Consider the following 23,438-nt stretch of genomic DNA (forward strand, 5'->3'; position numbering starts at 1 on the left):
AGAAACCCAGCTGAATGCCAGTTCCGAACTCCATAGATGTGTCTGCTGCTAGCAAAAGGCTTCTAGATGGAAACATTCAAGATCCCTCCAACTTGGAATCCTCTCTCCCAATGACAGCGCTGCAAACCAAAGAACTGACAATGGCTTTTGTAGCCCCTAGAGTAACAATCAGCCCTGCACCAGCTACATGTGTGGTCTGAGATGGGAAGGTCCTTGCTGTTTGCTTAGTGCTTCTTTCCTGGCCTTTTGCCGAGGTGCATGGGGTGCATATTACTGGAACCAACGCCCTGAGACAGAAGATTTCCGTGCCAAAGAATTAACATACCTTCATGAAAAGAAGTAGAATATGACTTGAAGTCAGGATGCACCCCTGCCTTTCAAGTTTCTTTCCCATATGACCCTTTTGCCAGAGAGGGTCAAACTCTCCAACCAATGTCCCTTTGGCCCCAGGTCAGGATCGCTGGTAGAGTTTCATGACATTTGCATCGTGGAGTTTTTTCCACACCCTTCGCTCCAGATCGAAGTCATGATTGGTGTAGAAGATCAGACGTTTCCGCTCCTTGTCATAATAGTGATCCGAATACTTCTGGTAGCCATCTGTGATGAAGCCATAGGCGCTCACCTGGAAAAGCCAGAAGAGTCCAATGGGTTAGAGGGCTTCAGAAATGTGGAAGTCCGGGGCTGGAGGGGTGGGGGAAACAGAGCTTGGAGGGCATGGCTATCAGAGAGGGGAGCTGCTTCCAAATGGAGAGGTAAGTGTGGGGTCCCTACAGCTGGGGCAAGGGGCAGTTTGCCTCCCAGATTGTTGTATGTAGGGTTCCAGCCAGACCAAGCTAGGAACTTTCACTCCAAAGATTGTCCTTCTGCTCTCACACCAATGCCTTGGAAGTCAGGGGAGTTACGCTCCCAGCTGCACAAGAGGAGGATCAGGTCAGGTCTTCTTAACCCATAGGGGTGTTTTTGCCATTTGTCTTGTCCCCAAGTCACTGGGACACTTAGACTGTCTGCCACCAGGTCAGTCTGCAATGTAGTTCCTTAACTGGCCAACCCAGGTGCTGATGCATGACTCGTACCATGCCCCTTCATCCCATTCCTTCCCCCGTCCTTGAGCATACCCAGAGGCTGAGTGCCTTTCCCATGGGTCTTTCAGGAATATGATCTTCCTGAGACAATATAATCAGGAGACTTAAATCTTCAAGGAGTAAAATCCTAGGTTTGACAGACAGGTCTGTTTTGCAAGAAGCACCTATCCCATACATTTTTATTATTAGGCCCCATTGTGAGTTCCTCACTCAGTTTTCAGAGTCCAAACTCTCATTGTTTATGAAGCTTATAATACCCATTTTTCAGATGGAGAAATGGCAAAGTTAAGGGCCCCTGATTTTCCTTAGTGCTGAGCACTCACAACCCCAAAGGAAGCCCACAGGAGCTGCAGGTGCTCAGTGTTTTTGAAAACCAGGCCCTAAATGACTAACCCAAGCCCAGAGAAGAATTCGGTGGCAGAGCTGGATTAGAATGGAGTTCCTGGCTACCAGCCCCATGCTCAATCCACCATACAAGCTCCCTCTCACCAGCTAGGAACTACGGGACACTGCCTTTTGCCCATCCCAGGCAGTGTGGTGGGGATCAGTAGCCCTCTGGAGTCCTTACCCGGTCACAGAGATGGAGGGCAGTCAGCAGTAAGAAGGCCCCTGTGGTGGGTCTGTATAGTGCCCAGTAGGACTTATCCAGACTTTCGGATCTCAGAAACCTGCAGCAGGACATAAGGAGGAGGAGCATGGTCTCCAGGTGTGATGGTTTGATTGGGGAGGCAGCCTGTCCCTCCCCCTGTGTCTGATTCATGATGCACACATTCTGAAGGCCAGTGCTACCCACAGTATGGTGAGCATTTCAACATTGAGATAAGGGTCAGCCAACCTTTGATTCAGGTTTGGTCCAGTGCTTAATTTGTGCCAGGGCTTGCCAGGGCTGAGCCTTGGCACATCTAGGCTTGGCAGTTCATAGCCCCGGCACCTCTGGGCTTGCCGCTTCAGTTATGAAAGTACAAAAATTGCTTGAGCCCCAGGACCTCTTTCATTACAAATTAAGCACTGATTTGGTCCAACCACAAAATCAGGCCAGACAGCTGGAAAGTTGGGGGGGCTCTCTCACCCACATGCACCTCCACCCCTCTGAGATGCTGCACTCCCAGAGGCAGATTACGGTTTCCTGGGGCCCTGAGGCAGAGTAAGTGGGTGGCCCTCTCCCCACCCCTTCCACCTACAGTCCCCCCCATGACCCCCACCCTTTTGTGCCTCTTCCCCTGGGCCCCATCCCTGACCCACCCAGGGTCCCCCGGATTCTGCCCCCCCCCCACTGTGGCCCCCAACCCGTTTACTCCTTTTTGCCCTCCCCATCACGTGGCCCCAAGACCAGAGAAGCTCTGTCCCTGTGCCACATCAGGGCCGCAGCAAGGATCCGGATGCTGGGGCTTCCCCCTCCACTCCCCGTGCTTCTGCGGCAGGACCAGGGTTGGGGCACTGTGGCTTCTCCTGCCCCACCTGCCTGGCACTTCTGCTGGAGTGTGGGTCGGGCATGGGAGTTTCCCCTGCCACCCTGTTGCTTCTGCCAGGGACAAACTCGGGGGCGGGGTGTGCGGGTACTGGGTCTTCCCCTGCTGTCCCACACCTGCTACCAGGGATGGGGTCGGAGTGGGGTGTGCTGGGTCTTCCTGCATCCCGCGGCTTCTGCTGGGGAGCAGGGTCAGGACATGGGGGCTTCCCCACCTGCCTGGCCGCCCAAGTTCTGGGCAGTGGATTTTTTCTGGGGGCCCCCAGTTGACCAGTGCCCCTGAGCATGGGCCCTGTGATTAATTTGCTACTGTGCACTCCAACAAGCCTTGACTCATCCTGACTCTGGGCTCACTATGTGCTTCTATAGATCTCAGAATTACTCCCCCAGGTGCCTAACAGGACTTACCGTCCTTTCCCCGCACAGAGGGGTGGGGTGTTTGTCCTGAAGATTGAGTGAATGAATAGCTCCATGATGCATGGAGTCTCATCAGGAAGTACCACCTCTGAAAACAACATGGGACTGCCACACATGGCTGCAACAATGGTGCCCCATCCATCAGAAATACTGGCTTTGTGGGGCTGGTGTCTAAAGTTGATCTCATCCATGACGGTATGATGCACACACATACATAGGGAGTCTCCTGGATAGCATTTACGGGGCGTTGCACTGGTCAGGTATCCCATGATCCTATCCACTTGTAGGACGCAAAGAGCAGTTGTAGAAGAGGCTCAGAGAAGGGGAATGAAAGCTGTTGGGGGCCCTGTGTGTTTTGTGTAATGATGCATTGATCAGAGACACGAGATAGGAAACAATAAAGTTCTAGCACTCTTTAGCTTGGAAAGGAGCAGAGTCAGAGGAGCTATGGCTGATGTCTGTAAAATAAAGGATGGTCCATTTGGGCTGCAGTTTGCCTTCCCAGGATCTAAGCACAGGTGGGTACTCAAAGGAATTGAAAGGCAACATGTTTTGAAGGGGGGGGCAAAGGAAGTAGTTTTTCCTACACATGGAACCTGCTACGTGTGGACGTTACCACGGCAAATCACTTTGTAGGTTTCTAAAAAAGATTAGACAATTATAAAAGTATAGCAGTGGCAATCACACTAGCTAGCGTAGTAATAAAAAACTATCCATCCTCATCCTTCAGGACACAGAATGCTGGTGGGGTCAGGAAGAAAGTTCATTTTAGGGGGTTTATGGTTTCTATTGAAATATCTAGCACTGGCCTCTGTCAAAAGCAGGACACCAGACAATTTGGCCCTGATCCTGCAATTTGACTTCAGAGGAACTCTGCGTGGATGCAGGGGTTCCACCTACACTGATCCATTGGCAGGATCAGGGCATTAATTTGTTCTGATGGGCCAAATTCAATACTCTTTTCTCTTGTATGTTGAAAAGCAAACTGCCCTGTAGTCATTCCCTCTCCGCCTCTCAGCTTCTTATGGGTGAAATCCACTCCTTGGTAGAGGGTCAGCATGAGGGCTAGACGACACTGAAGTTCTGCTTAAGTATTACTTGTGTTTGCTCTCTGTATGGGAGTCAATTTCACCCGCTATATGATTGGGATTGTGAGGCAGAGGGCGGGGATGAAAGAATGAAGAAGACAGAATCCAGCAAGCAGCCTTTCAGAGACAGTCTGACAAATAACCCCCTGCTACTGACCTGTTTTTCATGTATCTGAGGAAATCAGGGTGAATGACCAGATAATTGTCCAGATTGAAATCCTTTCTGAATCTGTCCCGTGGTCTGGGTCTAGGGAAGGGATGGAAATAGGTGAGTGCTCTAACCACACATTTCACTTTGTGAAAATAATCAGGCCCCATCATGCACGCTGCTAAGAGATGAAACAGACAGAAATTATGCTAACTTATTCTGGAGCATTTCCCAGAACAACGCAAAATCTTCACCTTCTTGTAGCTTTATAATATAAACAATTTGGGGCAGGGGCCATCTTTTCATGGCATGTGTGTACAGGAATTAAAACAATGGGGCCCTGATCCCTCAATGGGGGATAAAGGAAAAAATAACAACAATAAAGATGTGCCCATAATGGGTTTTTCATGTCACCGGCAGCTCTGAAAAGCTCAAAGAAAAAATTCAGATAGTGTCAAACTGAAACTGAATTTGTTTTAGAATTTTCAATGCATCAAAAAAATTATAAAAATACTAGTTTGGGGTTGAATAAAATGTGTAGATTGACCCAGAAGGAAATGGTTCATGTTGATGTTGAGATATTTTCCCCCTTTAAGTTAAAATAAATAAATGAATATGGTTAAAGGTGAATTCAAATCAAAAAGTCAAAACGTTTCATTTTGAAAATGTCAAAAAACATGAAATAAATGTTTCCACGTTTTCAGATTTTTCCTTTTTTGGTTTTTCCTCAACCAAAACAATTTGCCCAAATCTGCACAAACTTGGGAAATATTTTGGTTGACCCAAATCTGCAGTTTTTTTGCTGGAAAAAAGTTTCAGTTGAAAAACTTCACGCAGCTCTAAACAGCACATTTCATTCAGGAGAATCACAAAGTCTTTTACAAGCTACTGATGTACAGCTGCAGCATTCAGACACCCATCACTAACATGCAGCCACTTCAGGGGCAGCATGTGACCGCCGTTCCTGCAGCAATGCACAAAGGAGCAGATGGGAAGTCTGACTTCTCCAAATGAAATTACAAGGGGAATTTTTCATGCAGCTCTGCACAAACGGAGGTGAGGCTGCAGCAAGCTTCACTATTCAAGGACAGGGTATATGGCAGCCTGTTTTACCCATACTCATCCAAAAATCCCTTCCTGACGTTCTTGTTCAGCAGGAGAGCCTTCAGCCACTCAAAATCCCTCGTGCCCTCCAGGAAGTGAAGGTACTTGATCTCCTAGAAAACCCACCAAGGAAGAGTTAGTGGCTGACATGAGAGGGAGATGAGCATTAACAATTAATAGCAAACAAGAGCCCAGATGCGCTATGATTCTTGGGCACAGAGCCAAGGTCACCTGTTGCTAATTATATCCCCTGGAAACATTTTAAAACAATGTTTCATTTAGAAATGTAGCTAGATTTATTATAAAGAACAAACAAACAAAAAACAGTAAAAACCACCCCAAGAGAAAATGAACAAAAATTGTTTCAGGTCGACCTGAAACTAGTTTTTGGGGAGATTTTTCAGTTTGGCCACAGAACTGAAAAATCAATTGTTCACTCAGCTCCAGTCATGACCCCGATGTCTGTTCCCAACCCCCAGACTGACAACCTCTCAAGTCAGTTAGAAAAAATTAGATTCAATTGAACTGAAAAGTGATCCAAGGCCAACTTCCACCCCACAGCTTCCACTGGATTTTCCCCAGTAACCCAGACATCAGAGCAAAATTCAGTAATGTGATCTCACACCTGTATGGCATATTTCATCTCGAAGGTGCCCAAACCGCTATACAGTGATCAGCTATGAACACAGATCACATCATCCACCTCTGGGATTAATTACAGTAGCTGTTTAGCAGCCTACAACAACACTGCCTAGTGCTTTAGAATAGGAAGTGAAGAACACTATTTCAAACTGAAATTGCAGGTGGGTGGATAAGTAGATGAAACATAATCCGGGCACGACACTGGGATTAGTGCCTAGCTCTTGCCAAAATAAATGTAAATAGATGTTTAATGACCACAGATGGTCAGGGCCTCAGTATGATGTCTCCTCCCAAAGAGGCACATCCAGTATCGCATGGCACCCTACCACCATGCCAGGTCATGGCTGACTCAGACGGAAGAGCGATCCAACATAGCTTCTCTACAGCACTTGAGCGTTCCATGAAGACTTGCCATCCAAGTATTGACCCAACCCATCTCCGCTCAACTAAGGGAGCTGACAAAAATCACAGCACAAGGTGGCTGCAGGCCAAAAGCCTCTACCTTGGAGTGATATAGGGCAGAATGGAGTTGCATTAATGCCAACAGCTGGAACAGGTCACGGTCTTGAGTTGGATCCATGCCGTGCTACCGGCCGGGACAGAGGCCATGGAAGTGAGGAGCGTAGCAAGCCAGGGGTACTTTGCTTTACTGTGTTGGCTGGCTCAGAGCATTTCCACAGCACACTGCAAAACAACTAGAGTGACACAGCTTAGTGCAGTGCTCAGAACCCTGGGCTACCCCCCCAGCACTCCTAAGCCCAGCTCCTCCAAGGTGCCTCACTCAGTGGGAGATAGGGCCCTAAATACCTTTGTAGATCTGTACCCTCACACCTAAGTTGGGCTAGTGAAGCACCAGTTTGGCCATAGCTACTTGGAATGACTCAAGTGTCCCTTGCCAGTGTGGACACTTGACTGGGCTAACTCGGGTTCCCAGACCCAGGCGTCCAGACCTGGGCTAACTCTGCTGTGACCTCAGATGCTACCTCTGCCCTGTTGCCCTTCACATGGGTCAGGATCAGAAACGCAGGCCACAGGCAAAGCAGCACCTTGCCAAGGGCACGTGTACACACGTCACGTGCCTGACTTACTTTTCCCATTGGGATCTTGCTGAATTTGCTCCCCAGCGTCACAACAGAGGCCACCAAGGAGAAGGCTGTGAATCCATAGAAGGACGTTTTTGTTCCCACGTCTTTTTCGTAACCTTTGATCACGGCCCCACTCACCCTGGGCCAGAAAAATCAAACAGAATTGCAAAGTCAGCAGCGTATTGGTTGAATCACTGGGCTGGCATTCACAGCAGGACTGGGGGAACTGGTTTGGCCAAAATAACCTTGAGCCAAAACTACCATTGAACCTGAGCCATCTAGGAACCACCTCACACTCTGGGGTGGACAGCCACAGCGGGAAATGAATCCAGATGGAACCTTCCCTGAGGCTCAGAAACATGCTGTTCGCACTTTGTTTTGGACTCCCACCCACATTTTCACTTGCAATCTCTGCACTTGTGGGTCCCAGTGTGGCACTGGAAGTGATACAATACCACAGCCACAGCTATACTTTTTTGTCCCAGCCAGAAATAAGACGACCTGGGAATAGCATAATAAAGCCCGTCCCTATGAGATTTCCAGTCTGAACTACAGACCAGGGAGGTTTGAATAATGTTGAGCACAAAGGTTATTTAGCCTTGGACTTTGCAGGCCAGTAGCAATGATTTGGAAACATGGTTAAAACATGGCTCTGGAGTTTTTTTGTGGGATCATCTCTGTAAAGGCAGTAGACGGGTGTAGAAGGAAGTGGGGGGATAAAGAAAAGTGCATGATGGAGAAAGGAAAGTAACAGGAAGCTGCATCTCTTACCGGAACACGTAGTCATGGGAGTCGATCTCCTGGCCCATTCCAGAGTTGTTTAATATCCCACCATTCCCCACCACGGCACAGCTGATACAGGTCGGCCTCTGCCTGGTGTTGTTGGCCAGGAGGACCTGCTGGTAGGGGTTGGGTGGCAGCATCGTTATGACCTCCTTCACCACTGAAACACAGACAGGTGGTTTTCCATCAAGGAGGATGAGTGAATGGGGCATTTTGGGAGAGCTCTCAGGCTGGGAAGGGATCACAGAGAAAGTGCCATATGTGAACCAGCCTGTGGGCTGTCTAGCTTGTTATCCTGTCTCTAACAGCGGCCACATGGGATGCTCCAGAGGCCACACCTCCACATCTTTGGAAGGCAACAATACACCATGGAGGGAAATTCCTTCCTGACCCCAACTGGCAATCAGTTTATGGCCTGGAGCATGAGGGCTGACAGCTCACCTAACTGTTATCCTAACTAGCATGGCTGCTGCTGCCTTGCCTATTGGTATACTTGCCCATAACTTCTTGGATACTAAATACACTATTTACTTCAAGAGTCCCTCAACTAAAGGAGCCATCAAAAAAACACCATAGTCTTTGCAATGAAAAGAAACCATGGGCCCGATTCACCACTGCATTGCTCTTGTTTGACTTCAGTGAAATGCCATGCCTTCAGTGGGGTTATATGGGAGTAATGCAGTGGTGAATTAGGGCCCATGCCTCAGAATCAGCACAAAATTGGGAGCTGATGGAGGGGACTAGCCTGCTCCAGGAACTGACAAAGAAGTGGAAGACACCTCCCTGTCCCAGCAGGAGGAACCAGTGTTTGCCCAATGAGGGTGTGTCCCAGCTCGGAAGTTCTGTCCCTGCACTTCAAGTAGGGAGAGGGCACCTTGTGAGCATCAGGGAGGGAGCAGGCCCAGCCCAGCCCACCATCCCCTGCCGGACTCACATGAGTAATTCATCTCCATAAAGCCGAACGGTGGTTTGAAATGCTCCAGACGTTCCCACTCGCTGTGATTGAAGTGTCTCCTGTCTATGAAGAGCGTGATGTTGGGCAGGAAAAGGTCCCTCAGCCAGGCAGACTTGGTGGCTTTGGCCCTCACGGCATCGGGGCAGCGCTGGAAGCACAGAAGACAGGGTTGCAAGGAAGCAGACTAGGGTTACATGATGGCCACCATCTTGGCCGCCACATCAGGGACTGAGCTAGGGCCTTCATGCTGCAGCAGCTAAGAGCCAAAGTCTTCCAGACGCAGGGTGAGCTAGAATACCCACCCACCCAGGGGCACTTGTGCTTGTCTCGGAAAAATGCCATTATGGTTTTATGATGCAGTGGCTGACCAGGTCTTGCTGAATGGGCTTGCTGCCCCCTGCCCTGAATGAGGCCTCCGTGGCCTTATGCTCCTCGACACAGAGCTCATGCCATGCACAGCTGGACGTCCCCTTGCACGAGCTCTCAATGTGCATATCTGCCCAGGCCCTAACCACACCTCCTTTCCTTGGAGCCACTCCCCACTTCAGCCTCCCAATCAGTCACCGTGGTGCACATCCCTTTACAGCTGCTTCCACTGGGTTACATGCCTCCCTACTTTCTGCATCTCTTCCCACAGTGCAGGCAGCTGTCAGCTCTGAATTAACCCGTTTTAAAAACTGAAGATAAAAGCATCACTCCCTTCAGTGTGCTTCTACTTGCAATGACCAGGAGTCACCTGTTTGCGTGCAGTAGCAACAGAACCCTGCACCTGATCAGTTCAATCCTCCCCTACCGTTACAGGCAAAGAGCAGCTGTGGCCTGGCTGATCTTGAGCACAAGCTGACTATATGGCTGTTTGCAGCACTGCTCTTTCAGAAGTTGCATCTCATGCAACTTGCAGGCCAGCCCTTCCTTATGTAACCCACACACCTCCTGAGTGTGGTGTTGGGTCCCCTCTAGTGGCACCGAGACCACTTACAGATTAATGAGTCTGCTCTACAGCCTTAGCTAAGGGCCACATGGCTTTTAGCTCATGCAGTAGAGGCTCATGCATTTAGCTTCAGTAGGGTTACCATACGTCTGTATTTTCCCGGACATGTCCAGCTTTTTGGTTCTTAAATTGCCGTCCGGGAGGAATTTTTAAATATCTAAAAACGTCCAGGATTTTGCCATTATTATTTTTCCCCAAAGAAGAGTTGATCATTCAAGAAAGAGAGTGAATGTTGATCATTCAAGAAAGAAAGTGAATGTTGATCACTTGAGAGAGTGCCCGCTTTTCCCCCCTCGCTCCCAGCGCTTGCACCGCGAAACAGCTGATTCGCATGGCTGGGAGGGTGGAGGGAGGAGGGGGAATGCAGTGCACTCAGGGGAGGAGGTGGGGCCGGGGCGGGGATTTGGGGAAGGGGTCCAATGGGCAGGGAGGGGGCGGAGTTGGAGTGGGGACTTTAGGGAAGGGGTTGGAATGGGGGCGGGGAAGGAGTGGCATTAGGGTGGGGCTGGGGGGAGTGTCTTCATTTTTTAATGTTCAAATATGGTAACCCTAAGCTTCAGCGGTTCCCTGGTTTGATCCCGCCTACACCCAGCTCAATTCCTCCTTTCCAGCAAGTTAGGGCCCTGGGCTTAGGAGGCTGCCTTAGGCCGGCATTGTAGCAAATCTCACAAGCCACATCACCCCTTTAGGCTGCACTTTGGGCAGCTCAGCAAAGTGAGTGCTGATTGGCAGGAAGAAACTTCCCAAAATCTAGTTACTTCCTGCAGCAAGTTGGCTTTAAGCCCCAAGCTTCCGTGTGCAGCTCCACATCCCTGAAGCTTTACAGCCTAGTCAAGGATTACTGCAGTACACAGTGGGTTGAGTTCTGAGGCTATAGCATTGACTGGAAGATTAACTAAACTCTGCACAAGGCAGTGCGCTAGTTAAAGGCACCTTAATGCTTGTAGGGCAGCTGCTCAAGCCTCCCCTGCATTCATGCTCATCAGCACTTTTCAGATACGCAGGGAAATCATTGCGACATACCCTTGACTGTGAACGCTGCAGGCGTTCTTTGGAAAGCTCATGGAGGGGCCACAGACGCTCACAGCCAGACGCTCACAGCCAGTCGCCTTCGGATCCATGAGACTCCCACCTCTGCCACCCAGTGGTAGGTCAACAAACCACAAGGGAGATGTGGTCAGTCTAATCCATGGGTTGGCTGGAGTTACACGTCCCCTTTTGTGGCCCCTCCACACAGAAGGTGAGTCTGTTACTCAACCATCACATGAACATAGGGCAAAAACTGGATTGGGTGGCTGCCTGGAGAGTTCTGTGTCTGTGAGATTTTCATCCCTGGTTCTGCACGCTGACAGCATCTACTGTCCAAGGCTCCTCAGATAATTTCACTAGCACTATGGCCTCACTCCACTAATGTGAGTTATTGTTATTTGTATTAAGGTAGCACCTAGAGATCAGTGCCACTAACACACAATCAGGCAACCCCTGACCCCAAAGAGCTTACAATCTAACTAGTCAAGATAGCCAAGAGTGGGAGAAAGGAAGAATTATTATCCCCATTTTACAGATGAGAAAGAGAGGTGAAGTGACTTGCCCAGGGTCACACTGAAAGTCTGTGGCAAAGCTAGGCATAGAACCCAGGGCTCCTGAGCGCTACCCTCATTTAATGGCTATAATCACCAGAGCCTCCTTCTTCTTGAGTTAGATGAGTATTAAGTCATGTTACAGCTGGGGAAACAGAGACATTGAACCAGTATGAGCTGGACTTTCAGTGGTGCTAAGCACCCACAGCTCCCATTGATTTCAGCTGTACATTCTGAGAAACTCCACTGCCTTCCACCGAGATCAGACTCCAGCCTGGTGAATACTGAAGGCAATGGGGACAACCACGGTGTGTGCCAGTGTAACCCCGACAGACCCCAGTCGGCGGCGGGATCGAACGTGGGGCCTTGGGAGCTTAGTGCATGAGCCTCTACCGCATGAGCTAAAAGCTAACTCACTCTTAGCTAAGGCTGTAGAGCCGACTCATGTGATCTCTCTCTTTAAATGGTCTCGGTGCCACTAGATGAGACAACACCACAAGCAGAAGGTGTGTGGGTTCCAGCAGGTTCCAGCTACTAGCCGCCTCTGTGCACAGGTGGATTTCCTGAATAGCTTTGAAAGCTGCAAATGAAGACTAATGGTCTGGCAGAGGCCTGGAAGGCATCCGCAACCCTCTGAGCCCAGCAATGGCAAAGCAGGAAGGACGGAGGGCAAAGTCCCACTTGACCCTGCTTCGCCAACAGAGGAAACTCTGCGCTGTGTGGGCAAGCGCTGCCAGTCTCCTCTCTTGTGCTAACGAGGACACACCTAATTCTATTTGCTCGGTTTTTATGAGTGCAGCGAAGAGAACAGTGCAGGATGTTCCTATAGGCCTGCTGCCATTCATACAAATACTGTATCAACAGCAAAGTGTTGTTTAACATCTAGCAGTTTGGCCTCTAGCGACTCAGGTCTTTCCTTCTCTGCCGGCAGCTTCATTACACTGCTCTAGGTTTAGAGCTTGTCACAGCTCCTAAATTCACACAGGGCCAGCGTGGCATAATAGGTGGGTGGATGATTTCTAGGGGAAAACCCAGTGAAGCAAGATGTGCAGGAGATGGTGAGTCAGTAACAAGCACTGCTTCTCCCCTGAGACTCACTATCGGAATCTATACATCCTTAGGGGCTGAGTGATGGATCATATTTTGGGGAAAAATGACGAGCAGTCCTTGTGGCACCTCAGAGACTAACAAATTTATTTGGGCATAAGCTTTCGTGGGCTAGAACCCACTTGAAATCTAAAATTTGAGGTCCTGACATGTGTTCATTAAAGATCCCCTGACACTTTTTGTAAAAGACTCTGGGGATGTCATCCCCCCTGTGCTGGCCAAAATCCAACGTGAGCAATTAAGTTCTGCCTAGTGAAATTTTGTGTAGTTTTAGCTGAATAAAGTGTCCTTAACTTCCTGTTGTTATACCAATAAAATAAAAACCAGCAGGATCTTATTAAAGGGAAAAAGGCAAAATACCACATTTATTGTGAATACAGAAAGAATCATAGTAAGCAGTTAGTTCTAGTTATAACATTCCATTCAATCTCATATTTATTCACACATTCATTCATACAAACACACACACACACAGGTTCTGCAAGGTTGTTATCATAGTTACCAGTGTAAGGGTATTGCAAAGAAACAGTTAGCCAGATCTATAACTGAAAAGTACCTGGAGGTGGCTTGTACTTTTTGGATAACTTGTGTCATATCTGCCACGATGGGAGCCATGGGGATCAGGTAATGTACTTAAGGCTGGGCAAAAGGGATCACACACTAGAGTCGAAGTGGACTGGACCTTACTCCATAGTTGATCGCCTCAGCCCTCTCATTTATCGCATAGACAAGAATGGGAAATTAAAATGGGTTCACGTTTCACAACTCAAGCTGTTCTCATGACTTAATCCTCTCACACTGTAATTGTATTTTCAGACACAACACCCTGATAACAGTTGTGAACCAGGATCTGCAGACGTGGTGCGTTTATTTTTCATTCCTGCAGGCACGAAAGACTGCTGCTTAAAACCGCCAGCTCTGATCCTTATCAAAAGGGCAAAACAATGCCTCCAAGGAGATGGAAACCAGAGCCACAACAGACGCGGCAGCCCCCGTTCTGGATCAAAGCGTTAACCCTACTTACAGTGGTGAAAACACAACACTCAGGCGCTTCCACGCCCATCAATAACAATGATATCCATGCTCCGGGATACATGGGACAAGGTAAATCAATTCTCACTGCCTTACTAATACATGCACAAGCCAACAACACACCATGGCTTCCACCACAAGAGACAGACATTCACTTAAGATGGGTTGATTTAAAAACTAATCTCACATTAACAACTTTAGGGGAAACACATGTATATATTGGAGAAGGGGAACTGGGGCTACAAGTAAATATCTCAGTCGCCGCAGGAAGGAAAAAACATTGGATGGTGGGGGTACGGACGGCAGGATATGTGGGAGATACCACCATATTTTCAGACTACCCCTCGCTCCCTTATATATGGGAGGGGTTTATAAAATCCGGGGACCTTGTAACCGTAATTGTAGTCTACTGCCCAAGTTACACACATGCAATGACATTCCCAGATGGGTGTGAATGGCCTTGGGAAAAAGAATATGTGTTTATAAGAAACACCCCGGTACAAATGGCAAAACCAGCGTTATTTAAAACCCAGACTACCCCAGTAAAAGCCTTGGTGAGCCCCCTGCTGGTAAAAGTAAGAATTGACATGGATTGGACACGACTAAATGTATCAAAAGTAGAGCCCAAGTGTATGCCTTTTTCTCTCCCCATACTGTTAGCCTGGATAAAGACACATAAACTGTCCCCTCCAGATACCCCTCACCCCAGAACTAAAAGAGACGTTATGGATACCATGCTAGGCGGGTTCGGAGCAGGAGCAGGACTTGCCAACTCAGTAGATTTGGAAACTATTAAAAACAAATTAAACTCCCTGGCTCAACTACAGGACAACCTGATACAAAAACAAGTACATGCCAATGTAGACTTGGTCCAAATTGGTTTGGGCAACTTAAAAGCGCAGTGGAATCTCTGGCAATGGCTCAATACTACCACATGGCTTATCCATAAGAAAAAAAATTATTAGAAATAGGAAACTACACAGCCATAGCTATGGGATGCACTGAAATGCAGATACTTGCACTAGCTACTTTGGAACACAAAATGTTCTGGGTCATATTGGGAAATATTAAGGGTTTGATGCATTTGTTAAAAAAGAAAGAGATCATTGTTTGACACTTATCAATATGAATGGATGCAATATGTTTCCAGTATTGTAAACCAGACTTGTTAATGGGAGAAATTGTTGTCAAAATTGCACACTAACAGTCCCTGGAGGCAAAGGTATTGAAGGTTAACCCACTCCCCATATTACACATGGGATCCTTCTGGCTACCCTGGACCTTGAGCCAGTGGGCTGGGGAGGGAAGGAAGCTATTGGACACTAGAGGTTGTACCGAATGGACTCCTCAAAAGTGGGTGTGCCTCACCTTGCCTGTTGCCCCAGAACCTTGTAGTAAAGATACATCACTAAGATCATGTATGTGGCATGAATTGGAATCACAAACTCAAATTGCCTCACAGTACTTTCTCTTGAATAGGCTACATAGAAAGTGACACTGACAATTATAAATCTTAGTGTCAAAAGGGGGATTATGTTGAATCATATTAAAGAAGTTCTGTATTACAATCGCAAATGAGTTTGATTCCCCATAGTTTAAATTCCAGGGTATTACTAATTAAGAGGTCTCTTGGTTTTTGGTACTGTTTCTCTCCCTCTATGTGTGAAACTTGCAAGCTGCTAATTGTGTTAGTACATTCTAAGACAGAGTCTGTTCTCAAAGCAATTCACAGAGAGAGAGACTCAAAGCAATACTCTAACAACAGAAACAGCACCCAGAGACTCTCCGCCCTTTTGTCGTATTAACAATTGTGATTAAAATAGAGATAGAGGATGGATGTGGATGGATGCTTGGTGTGGATAATAAGTGAATGATCAGGGAGGTGCCAGCCTAAGAATCCAGTGTCCATCGGCTGAAGAAGGCGTCAAGTGGAAATAACCAGAGGACCCCCCGGAGGGCAGACTGGAATCCACCCAACAGCCTCAAGAATGGGAGAACCAAAGAACAAGATAACATCTTGGAGCCGTCAGGAATGTGCTATCTGCGATTGATTCAGCAACAGCATGATGAAGCAATTCCCATAGACTGGCATAGGAAGAAATTCCTATAAAAATAGACTCTAAAAAGTGAGAACTTTGGGGTCTGATTCTGCAAACCAACTTCCAGGAGCATCAGATGAGCATCTGACAAGGCCCTGCTCCCTCCTCATGTCCAGGCCACCTGGCCAGTGGCTTGGCATGAGCAACTCTAAGGCTGGTAACTATGATAACAGCCTTGCAGAACCTGTGTGTGTGTGTGTGTTTGTATGAATGAATGTGTGAATAAATATGAGATTGAATGGAATGTTATAACTAGAACTAACTGCTTACTATGATTCTTTCTGTATTCACAATAAATGTGGTATTTTGCCTTTTTCCCTTTAATAAGATCCTGCTGGTTTTTATTTTATTGGTATAACACTGTCATAACCTGCTACCCAGTGTCACTTTGTGCTGGTCTGCCAGCCGCTGCTCTCCACCCCAGAGGGGGCTGCATTGGAGCAGTGGGCACCGTGATTTCTATGGGGACAAAGTTAATACTTTCATTTGGGGATCCATTTGTGATCCAAGAACCCCTTAATAACAACTGGCAAGGCGGGTTACAGGATCCTGATTCTGGTATGTTCATTCTGGTTCCCCGAAGAATGTCATGGGAGTTCTTACTGGTCATTCATATCATTGTGACATGTATGTACAGATACTGTTGGAGTTATGTACATGTACTGAAAATATGTTTTAAAGTCTGGATCAAGGCGGAGCTGACAAGCAGGCTTTTTGTCAGACAAGGGATGTTGATTCACTGGGTTCGCTGTTGAAAAGTAAATTAAGTACTGTCTCATTCACAGTGGGTCTCCCATCCCCTGTCTATGCTGAAAGATTATAAGAATTTCAGAAAGGAAAACACAGTGGGGGAAGAGAACCTTATATGGAGATATGCTTCAAAGGTTTGCTGGACTATATTTGGGGAACAAAAAAGACACCCCAGCATCCTGCACCTAGAAAGTAAATGGGCAGTGCATTTACATTCATGAAAATGTGATCACAACCAGATTTGGTTGGAAACATTGCAGTAGACTTTGGGTGAGATAAGACTTCTTTAGACAGGAGGTTAGCCTGTTAAGTTTTGTCTCTATGATTTTGTTTTATGTGTAACCTTTTGTTTCCCTCATCCAGAGGTGAAAGTAAGCTGGTATGGTCCAGTATGGTGTGCCGGACCGGACCGGCTTCCCCAGGCTGGCGATTTAAAGGGCCCAGGGCTCCCTGCAGTGGCCGGAGCCCCGGGCCCTGTAAAGCACCACCCTAGCCCTGCCACCACTACCCCGGGGCTCCGGCAGCCGGGCTTGGGCAGCAATTTAAAGGACCCGGGGCTCCTGCCGCTGCAGGGAGGATTTAAAGGGCCCAGGGCTCCAGCCGCCACCACCACAGCAGCAGAGCTCCGGGCCCTTTAAATCTCCCCTGAGCCCCAGGACTCCCAGCCGCCTCTGCAGCTGGGAGCTCCGGGGGTGATTTAAAGGCCCCGGGGCTCCCAGCCGCAGCCGGAGTGGGAAAACAGGGATCCACCAGGCAGTACGCTGGGGCAGAGGGATTTATTTCTGGTGGGATAGAAGAGGGATGGGGGGGAAGGATTTCTTTCTCTCTCTTTTTTTTTTTGCAGCAAAATAAGGACTGCCCCTCCTAAATATATACAATTGGCCTGTGTCAGAGGCTAATCCCAGGGTTGGGCTGGGCAAGATGTGCTAAGGTGATATATATATCTCAAAAGTTATATATTAAACTTCATTGTTTTGAATGAAAGGCCAAATTCCGTCCTGCCTTACAATCCACACATGCCTCCTTCATTTGAGCTCGGGGCAGCTCCTTTGCATGTAGCTACCTGTCCATGCCAGAGGCTAATCAAGAAATCCATGAAAATAGGTGACTTGGAAAAACTAATGTGGAGGCTAACAAGGAGGTAGATTTATAGGAGACCATCCAGCTGTATACGTGGCCAGAACACATAGTAATCCCTTACCGACTGTGGGGCTGAACTGTCCAAGATATAGCGGTCCTCAAAATCCCACCGAGGCTCGGACTTGAAATCGGCAATCCTCAGCCTTCTCTTTTCTGCCACTGTAGGAGCCTGAGTCGTGACATTCTGCATTGTGGGAGGGGCTATGTTCTGCATCGGGAGGCTGGGATGAACCTTGCCTTTTGTAGTGGGTCTCAGCGCACCGGGCTTAGTTGACACAGGGGCCTTTTTTGGTTTTGGTTTTGCTTGGTCTTGGGCTATGGTCTTTGCATTGGCTTCCTTCCCCTTGGGTGCTGGTGGGGCACTCTTATCCTGAGTTTGCATCTTATTGGATGCTGATATTACATTCTTATCCTCTGCTTGCTCCTCCGTGGCCTCTCCTTTATCTGACGCCATTCTCTTAACCATATCTTGCTCCAGCCTATTGCTGTCTGTGCCCAGTATCACATTTAGCTGGCTCGAGGAATCCCCTTCAGTGGGCACAGTGTGGAGCTTGCTCTGTTGGATGTCTCTTTCTGGCATTTCTTTGGCATGTTGCAAATAAATGAGTGGCCTAAATGTAATAAAAAAAAGGCAAATATACCACTATACCAGTCGAATGAAGCCCCCTCTATCCCCTCCACCACATTAATGGCTATCTTACCCTCCAAGCATTTTATGACACTAGTGAGTATAGCAATTGCCCTCTCTAGGGCTCCACTTTTATAACCTTCATTGAGTTTCTGCAGGGAATTGTCATTATGCTTTGCTCAAAGGACACCTGCCTGAACTTGATCTTGTTTGTGATTTAGCCATAAAATGGTTATTCAGCATCTTGGACCCATCAGATATGAAATCATGTGATTTGCCCCCCTCCGCCTATGAAATCAATCATACGTAATTCAGACTATTACACAGGTGGTTTTTGAAATATTAATGACCGTAGCTGGAAATCAATGTAGAGGAAGGGAGGAACCTATTTGCAGCTAGGCACAATCCATGACAATCATCCTAGGACACTGACACATCCCACATGAAAGAGACAGGACTATGGTGTAGTAAGCAGAGCAAAACCTTTATTCAGGATACTGGACAAACACTATACCTGTAGCCCACTTGCTCTCCAGCTCGCATTCTTGCTGAGTAATGCTGATGCACCTCACAATTCCCGGCCAGAATGGGTCTGACTCCTGGTCCAGATTTGGCATCCATGGACTAGATTGCTCACTATACTGTTGGTACCGCAGCTTTTCAATACTTAGAAGAACAAGCACGATGTTGGGAAGAGGTCGTCTGATGTCTAGAAAGACTTCTGTGCGGGCTGCAGGGATACTAGCTACACACCGCTTGACCGAACAAGGTGCAAATGTGGGGGCACTATGGCCCAATTCTGCAACGCTGGATGTCCCCTACTCATACTGAAGTCAATAGGAGGGGATGGTGCTTAAGACATGGCAGGATGAAGCTCCTTGTGTGACCCAGAGCCAAAATCAGGGACACAAGGAAGTGATTCGAGTAAGGTAAGGTCAGAATGAGGTGAGATTTGTTCCTGTAGTTTAAACGTCACTTTCTATGCAGTCTGCATTTCCGAAGTATGGAACGCACAGCAGTCTGATTCAGAGAACAGGGACTGCTCCTTCCTTGCAGACTGCAGTGACTAGGGACCTCTACTGAGCTGGTGCAGAGCACAGATAAATGCTTGTTTTAAAGAGAATCATCAGTAGAGCCAAAATGTATATTCGCATGCGATCCGCAAACAAGGTACACGGATGCGGATAGCCCCCGATTTGCAGGGCTCTAGCAATCAGTCCCAATGTGACCAGGTACATCCCAGCCTCCCAGTGAGCTCAATGGAATGTTAGTGGGCAATAGCAGCAAGGCAGAAGGAAAACAACAAAAGGGGATGAAGACACAGCACCAAATCCTGCCCTTTGGGGATTACAAGTGAAAACCCGTCTTGCATGTGTACTATAAATGCTGTGTCAGCCCAGGGCAGGGAGTAGCAGCAGCTGGATGGGCTTGTCATACAAGGGATCTCCAGCCACCTGCAAGCAATGGGGCAAAGCAGCTTCAAAGTCACAAAGTTTCATCTTTCACACAAATGGGCTTCAGGCTGCTGGCTCCACAGCATGGGTCTGCCTCTTCCTGCAGTTTCAGTTTCACTCCAGATTGACTGTCACAGCCGGCTCATGGACAGCCAGACCTAGTGGTCAGAGCCAGGGTCCACAGTCATGAGACAGGAGTCAACAGTTGGTCATGTCAGGATACTGGGATATCAGAAGCAGGAGACAAAGTTGAGATCAGAACCATGAATCGGTAACCAGAGTCAGGCTGGGTCAGAGGCAGGAGGCAAACTGAGATCGGAACCACAAGTCAGACACCAGGAGTCAAGCCACGTTGGAATGCCAGGAAGCCAAGCCACGGGAGCAGGAGCGGGAGGCACCCAATCCAGAATAGGGTGACTCTCAGCTGCATGGACAACTTCCTGTTCCTGTGCTGGGTTTATGTAGAACCTGTGGACCAGCCAGGACCTCCAGCATTCTGCCAGTCAAGTTCCAGGCCTGGAGTCCTCTGGCAGGGTTCAGCTTTTGCCCTAGCCACTGTTAGCAGGTCCCTGGGAAGCAGGTTGGAACTTACTGGCATCTAGAGTCTAAGAAGACCCGCAGTTCCTGATGCTGACCAATGAATGGCCTGAAGTCCTACGGACTTAGCGGCATCGAGGCAGCTGAGCGGGTGGATGTAAAGATAGCAGGCCACGTTTTCAGCTCATGTGAATTGGCAAAGCTCCACTGACTTCCTGGGGGAAGCCCAATGCGCCTCAGAGGTGTAACGCCTCCTGTAGCTACCCACCGTGCAGAGGCGCTTGCCTACTGCACCCTCCTGCAGGAAGGCAGCCAGAGTGCATGGTGTGCTCATCTGTCATTTACCAGCACACACTGGAACTGCAGTATGCAATAAAAAACCCCATAGCAGTTAGCTACATATACCGCACATTGCAGTACCCTGCAACAGGGCACATGGCTGGCATCCTGGAAGGAAGGCAGAGATGGACTCTAACAAGGTCACCTTGGCACAACCCACATCAAGTTTGCATTAGGGCAGTGGTCAGGGGCGCTGGAACAATTTGTACTGTGGGGGTGCCGAGTGGCATTGAACCAAACTGGAAACCCTGTTGATGATGGAAACCACTTGAAGTCAGGGGTCCTTTTGTGGTTTTTGAAGAAAAATGATCAAAATGAAAATTTGTGGGTTTTTAAAAATGCATAACAGTTTTCGTTTTTATTTTTGGAAGATTCCCTCACAGTTAACAGTGTTACTTTCTCACACATTTTTATTCCCCACCCCTTTTAAGTGGAAAAAAAAGTGAGGGTTCTCCCCCCACACATGTTCTCTAAAACCCCCTCCTCCCTCGAGATCCTTAAAAACCCTTAAAAAGCCAAAACATTTTTTTTTTTGGACAAATGAAAAGTAAACAGGAAAACCAACAAATGAAACAAAAATGACTTTCTGTTTTTTGACCATCCGAGATTTTTGCAACGTGTTTGCAAAGTGCTTTGAGCTCCTGAAATGGAAGATTAAAATGGGGCTAATCCTGGCCCCCACAATGCAGGACTACAAGGCTCAGAAAGCTAAGTTACCATGGTAGTTCCACGGTTCACATGGGGTGTCATGTCATGGAGAGGCTATGCAGGGGGACTCCACAACATCTGTGCAGAGCACTGATCCATTGATCTCTGCACTGGTGCGGACATGGGATTTGCAAACTATACACTGACATTTGCTTTTAAAGATATATTGGTTTTAAGGAAACGTTGTTCCATGAGGCTTTACTGTATACAGGTAATAACTACCTGGGTCGTATGTCAGATACTAGTGCAGAATGCTTCTGTCTTTTGGCTCGTCAATCCAATGGCTTCGTACACACGTCATTTGACATGCAACAGGCAAAGGGACACATCAGCAAGTCCCCAGGAATTTTAGAGGGGTTACATTTTTTAAAGGTTTGAAATACATAGTATTAAATGCCTACATTTTCAGAAATAGCCTCCAATACAGTGTGAGCATAATTACATCCATTTGGAAGCCCCACTGCCTGATTTACAGATACAACCAGGTAATTAGGTCTTTAAATGGATACAGCTGTAAGTGCCATTATTTCCACCTGCAGTAATGAAGGCTGGGGTGATGCCCAGCCAAAAAATCAGAGCCAAAATGTTTAAGTTTTTCTTTAGAAAATCCACTGTTGTCTGCATGCTTTCGAAAGTGACAGACAAGCCTTGTCCACATAGGAAAGTTTTTTGGTATAAACTAAGGTGTGAACTGAAATCAATATAATTTTACCAGTATAACTTCCATGAGGATACAGTTGTTCCAACATAAACCATCTGTTTGATAGGAGAGTTGGAGAGGGCTGAGGGTTTGCATCCCATAGGGATGCAGGGGTGGAAAGGAGTTTCAGGCGGTGACTGTGGAGTTGATTTCCTGTTGGGATGATTATTTTAATGCTGCTAAGATTATATTTGGCAGCTTGAGCCCTTGGACAGGAGTCTTTTTATCATCTGAAATCTAAAGAAAAGAAATAAAAGTGGGTTTTTTTGGTTTAGTTTATCTTGCTTATGGGTTTTAAGGTAAACCAAACAAAGCCATACTTACTCTGGAATAAGAGTGTCCACATGGAGGGTTATAATGAGGTCAGTTTAAATTCACACCTTAGGTTATACTGAACAAACTTCCTAGCCCCAGTCATTGAACTTAACCCAATACCTCTTCACTTCCACAGTGAGGACAGATCTTGGTGGGTTAAGCTGCATGGAACAGTTCCTTTGGGAAGGATCCTACAACTGTACTGCTGGGTTACTTTCTATAATATCATTATTTGCATTATATGAGTGCCTTGATTCTGAATCATACTTTCCTTTGTTTGTTTGTTTGTTTGAGAGATTACCAGTATGATTTTGGCTCAAACTCCAAATCAAATCAGTTTGCAGAGCAAATGTTATGATTCAGCTGCCCCAAACCTAAAGGGGCTCTTTGCATCTCATTCTGCACAGAGGCAGGGTTCTTTCCCTGGCTCCCGAAAAGAACTGAATTTGGAGAGTGGCAGAGTTGGCTTGGATGGTACTTTAGCCCTTGAAATGTAGTCTGCGTGCTTGTTTAGATTAAGGAAATTTGCACTACCTGTATATTGATTCCCTACTTTGCATGAGTGCAAAGTGTTTGCATTAAGGGTTTGCTTTGATGCAAATTTCCCTAGATTAGACAAGTCCTGAATTAGAGGTTTTAGAAAACATTAAATATATTTTATGCATAAATAACAATTGTATTAATGGAATATCTGCAGTATTTTTGATATAAATAATGTTTTAATTTAATATTTAGATATCTATAGTCAAGAGACATGATGATATACATAATGTACCATCTTTCTTGTACCAATATTACTCAGATCTTGCTTTCTAGCGCAAGGTTTTGGGTGTGTACACGCACACATCAGTATATAAAAGAAAAGGAGTACTTGTGGCACCTTAGAGACTAACAAATTTATTAGAGCATAAGCTTTCGTGAGCTACAGCTCACTTCATCGGATGCAAGAGCTGTAGCTCACGAAAGCTTATGCTCTAATAAATTTGTTAGTCTCTAAGGTGTCACAAGTACTCCTTTTCTTTTTGCGAATACAGACTAACATGGCTGCTACTCTGAAACCTGTCAGTATATAAAAGATTTCACACTTAGAGCTAGAGAGATTGGAGAGAGTACATTACCTGGATAGTTTGTCTTAGAAGGAGCTGGATCTCTTACCTGTGAAGACATTTTTCTGAAAAGCCGAAGAAGGAGCTAAAAGAGACAACAAGGAACAGAAAGACTGTCACAAAAATGGGCCAGAAGATCAACCGGGGCACCTTCACAAATCTCCTCCGGAGAGATCGCAT

At 47.1% G+C, this 23,438-nt stretch overlaps 1 protein-coding gene across 1 annotated transcript; it reads right to left on the reverse strand.

Moving 5' to 3' along the window:
* Positions 1 to 438: 438 nt before the first annotated feature.
* Positions 439 to 23,438, reverse strand: ST6GALNAC1 (ST6 N-acetylgalactosaminide alpha-2,6-sialyltransferase 1). The gene is made up of 9 exons (XM_048818195.2): positions 23,308 to 23,438; positions 17,533 to 18,082; positions 8,752 to 8,920; positions 7,806 to 7,977; positions 7,038 to 7,173; positions 5,317 to 5,420; positions 4,213 to 4,302; positions 1,651 to 1,750; positions 439 to 622 (listed from the first exon to the last, which is right to left on the reverse strand). Exons 1-9 carry the CDS (start codon positions 23,436 to 23,438, stop codon positions 452 to 454), a joined length of 1,623 nt encoding a protein of 540 aa, XP_048674152.2. The 3' UTR covers positions 439 to 451.

This window comes from Caretta caretta, chromosome 14 (genome assembly GCF_965140235.1).
Source record: "Caretta caretta isolate rCarCar2 chromosome 14, rCarCar1.hap1, whole genome shotgun sequence".
NCBI lineage: Eukaryota > Metazoa > Chordata > Testudines > Cheloniidae > Caretta > Caretta caretta.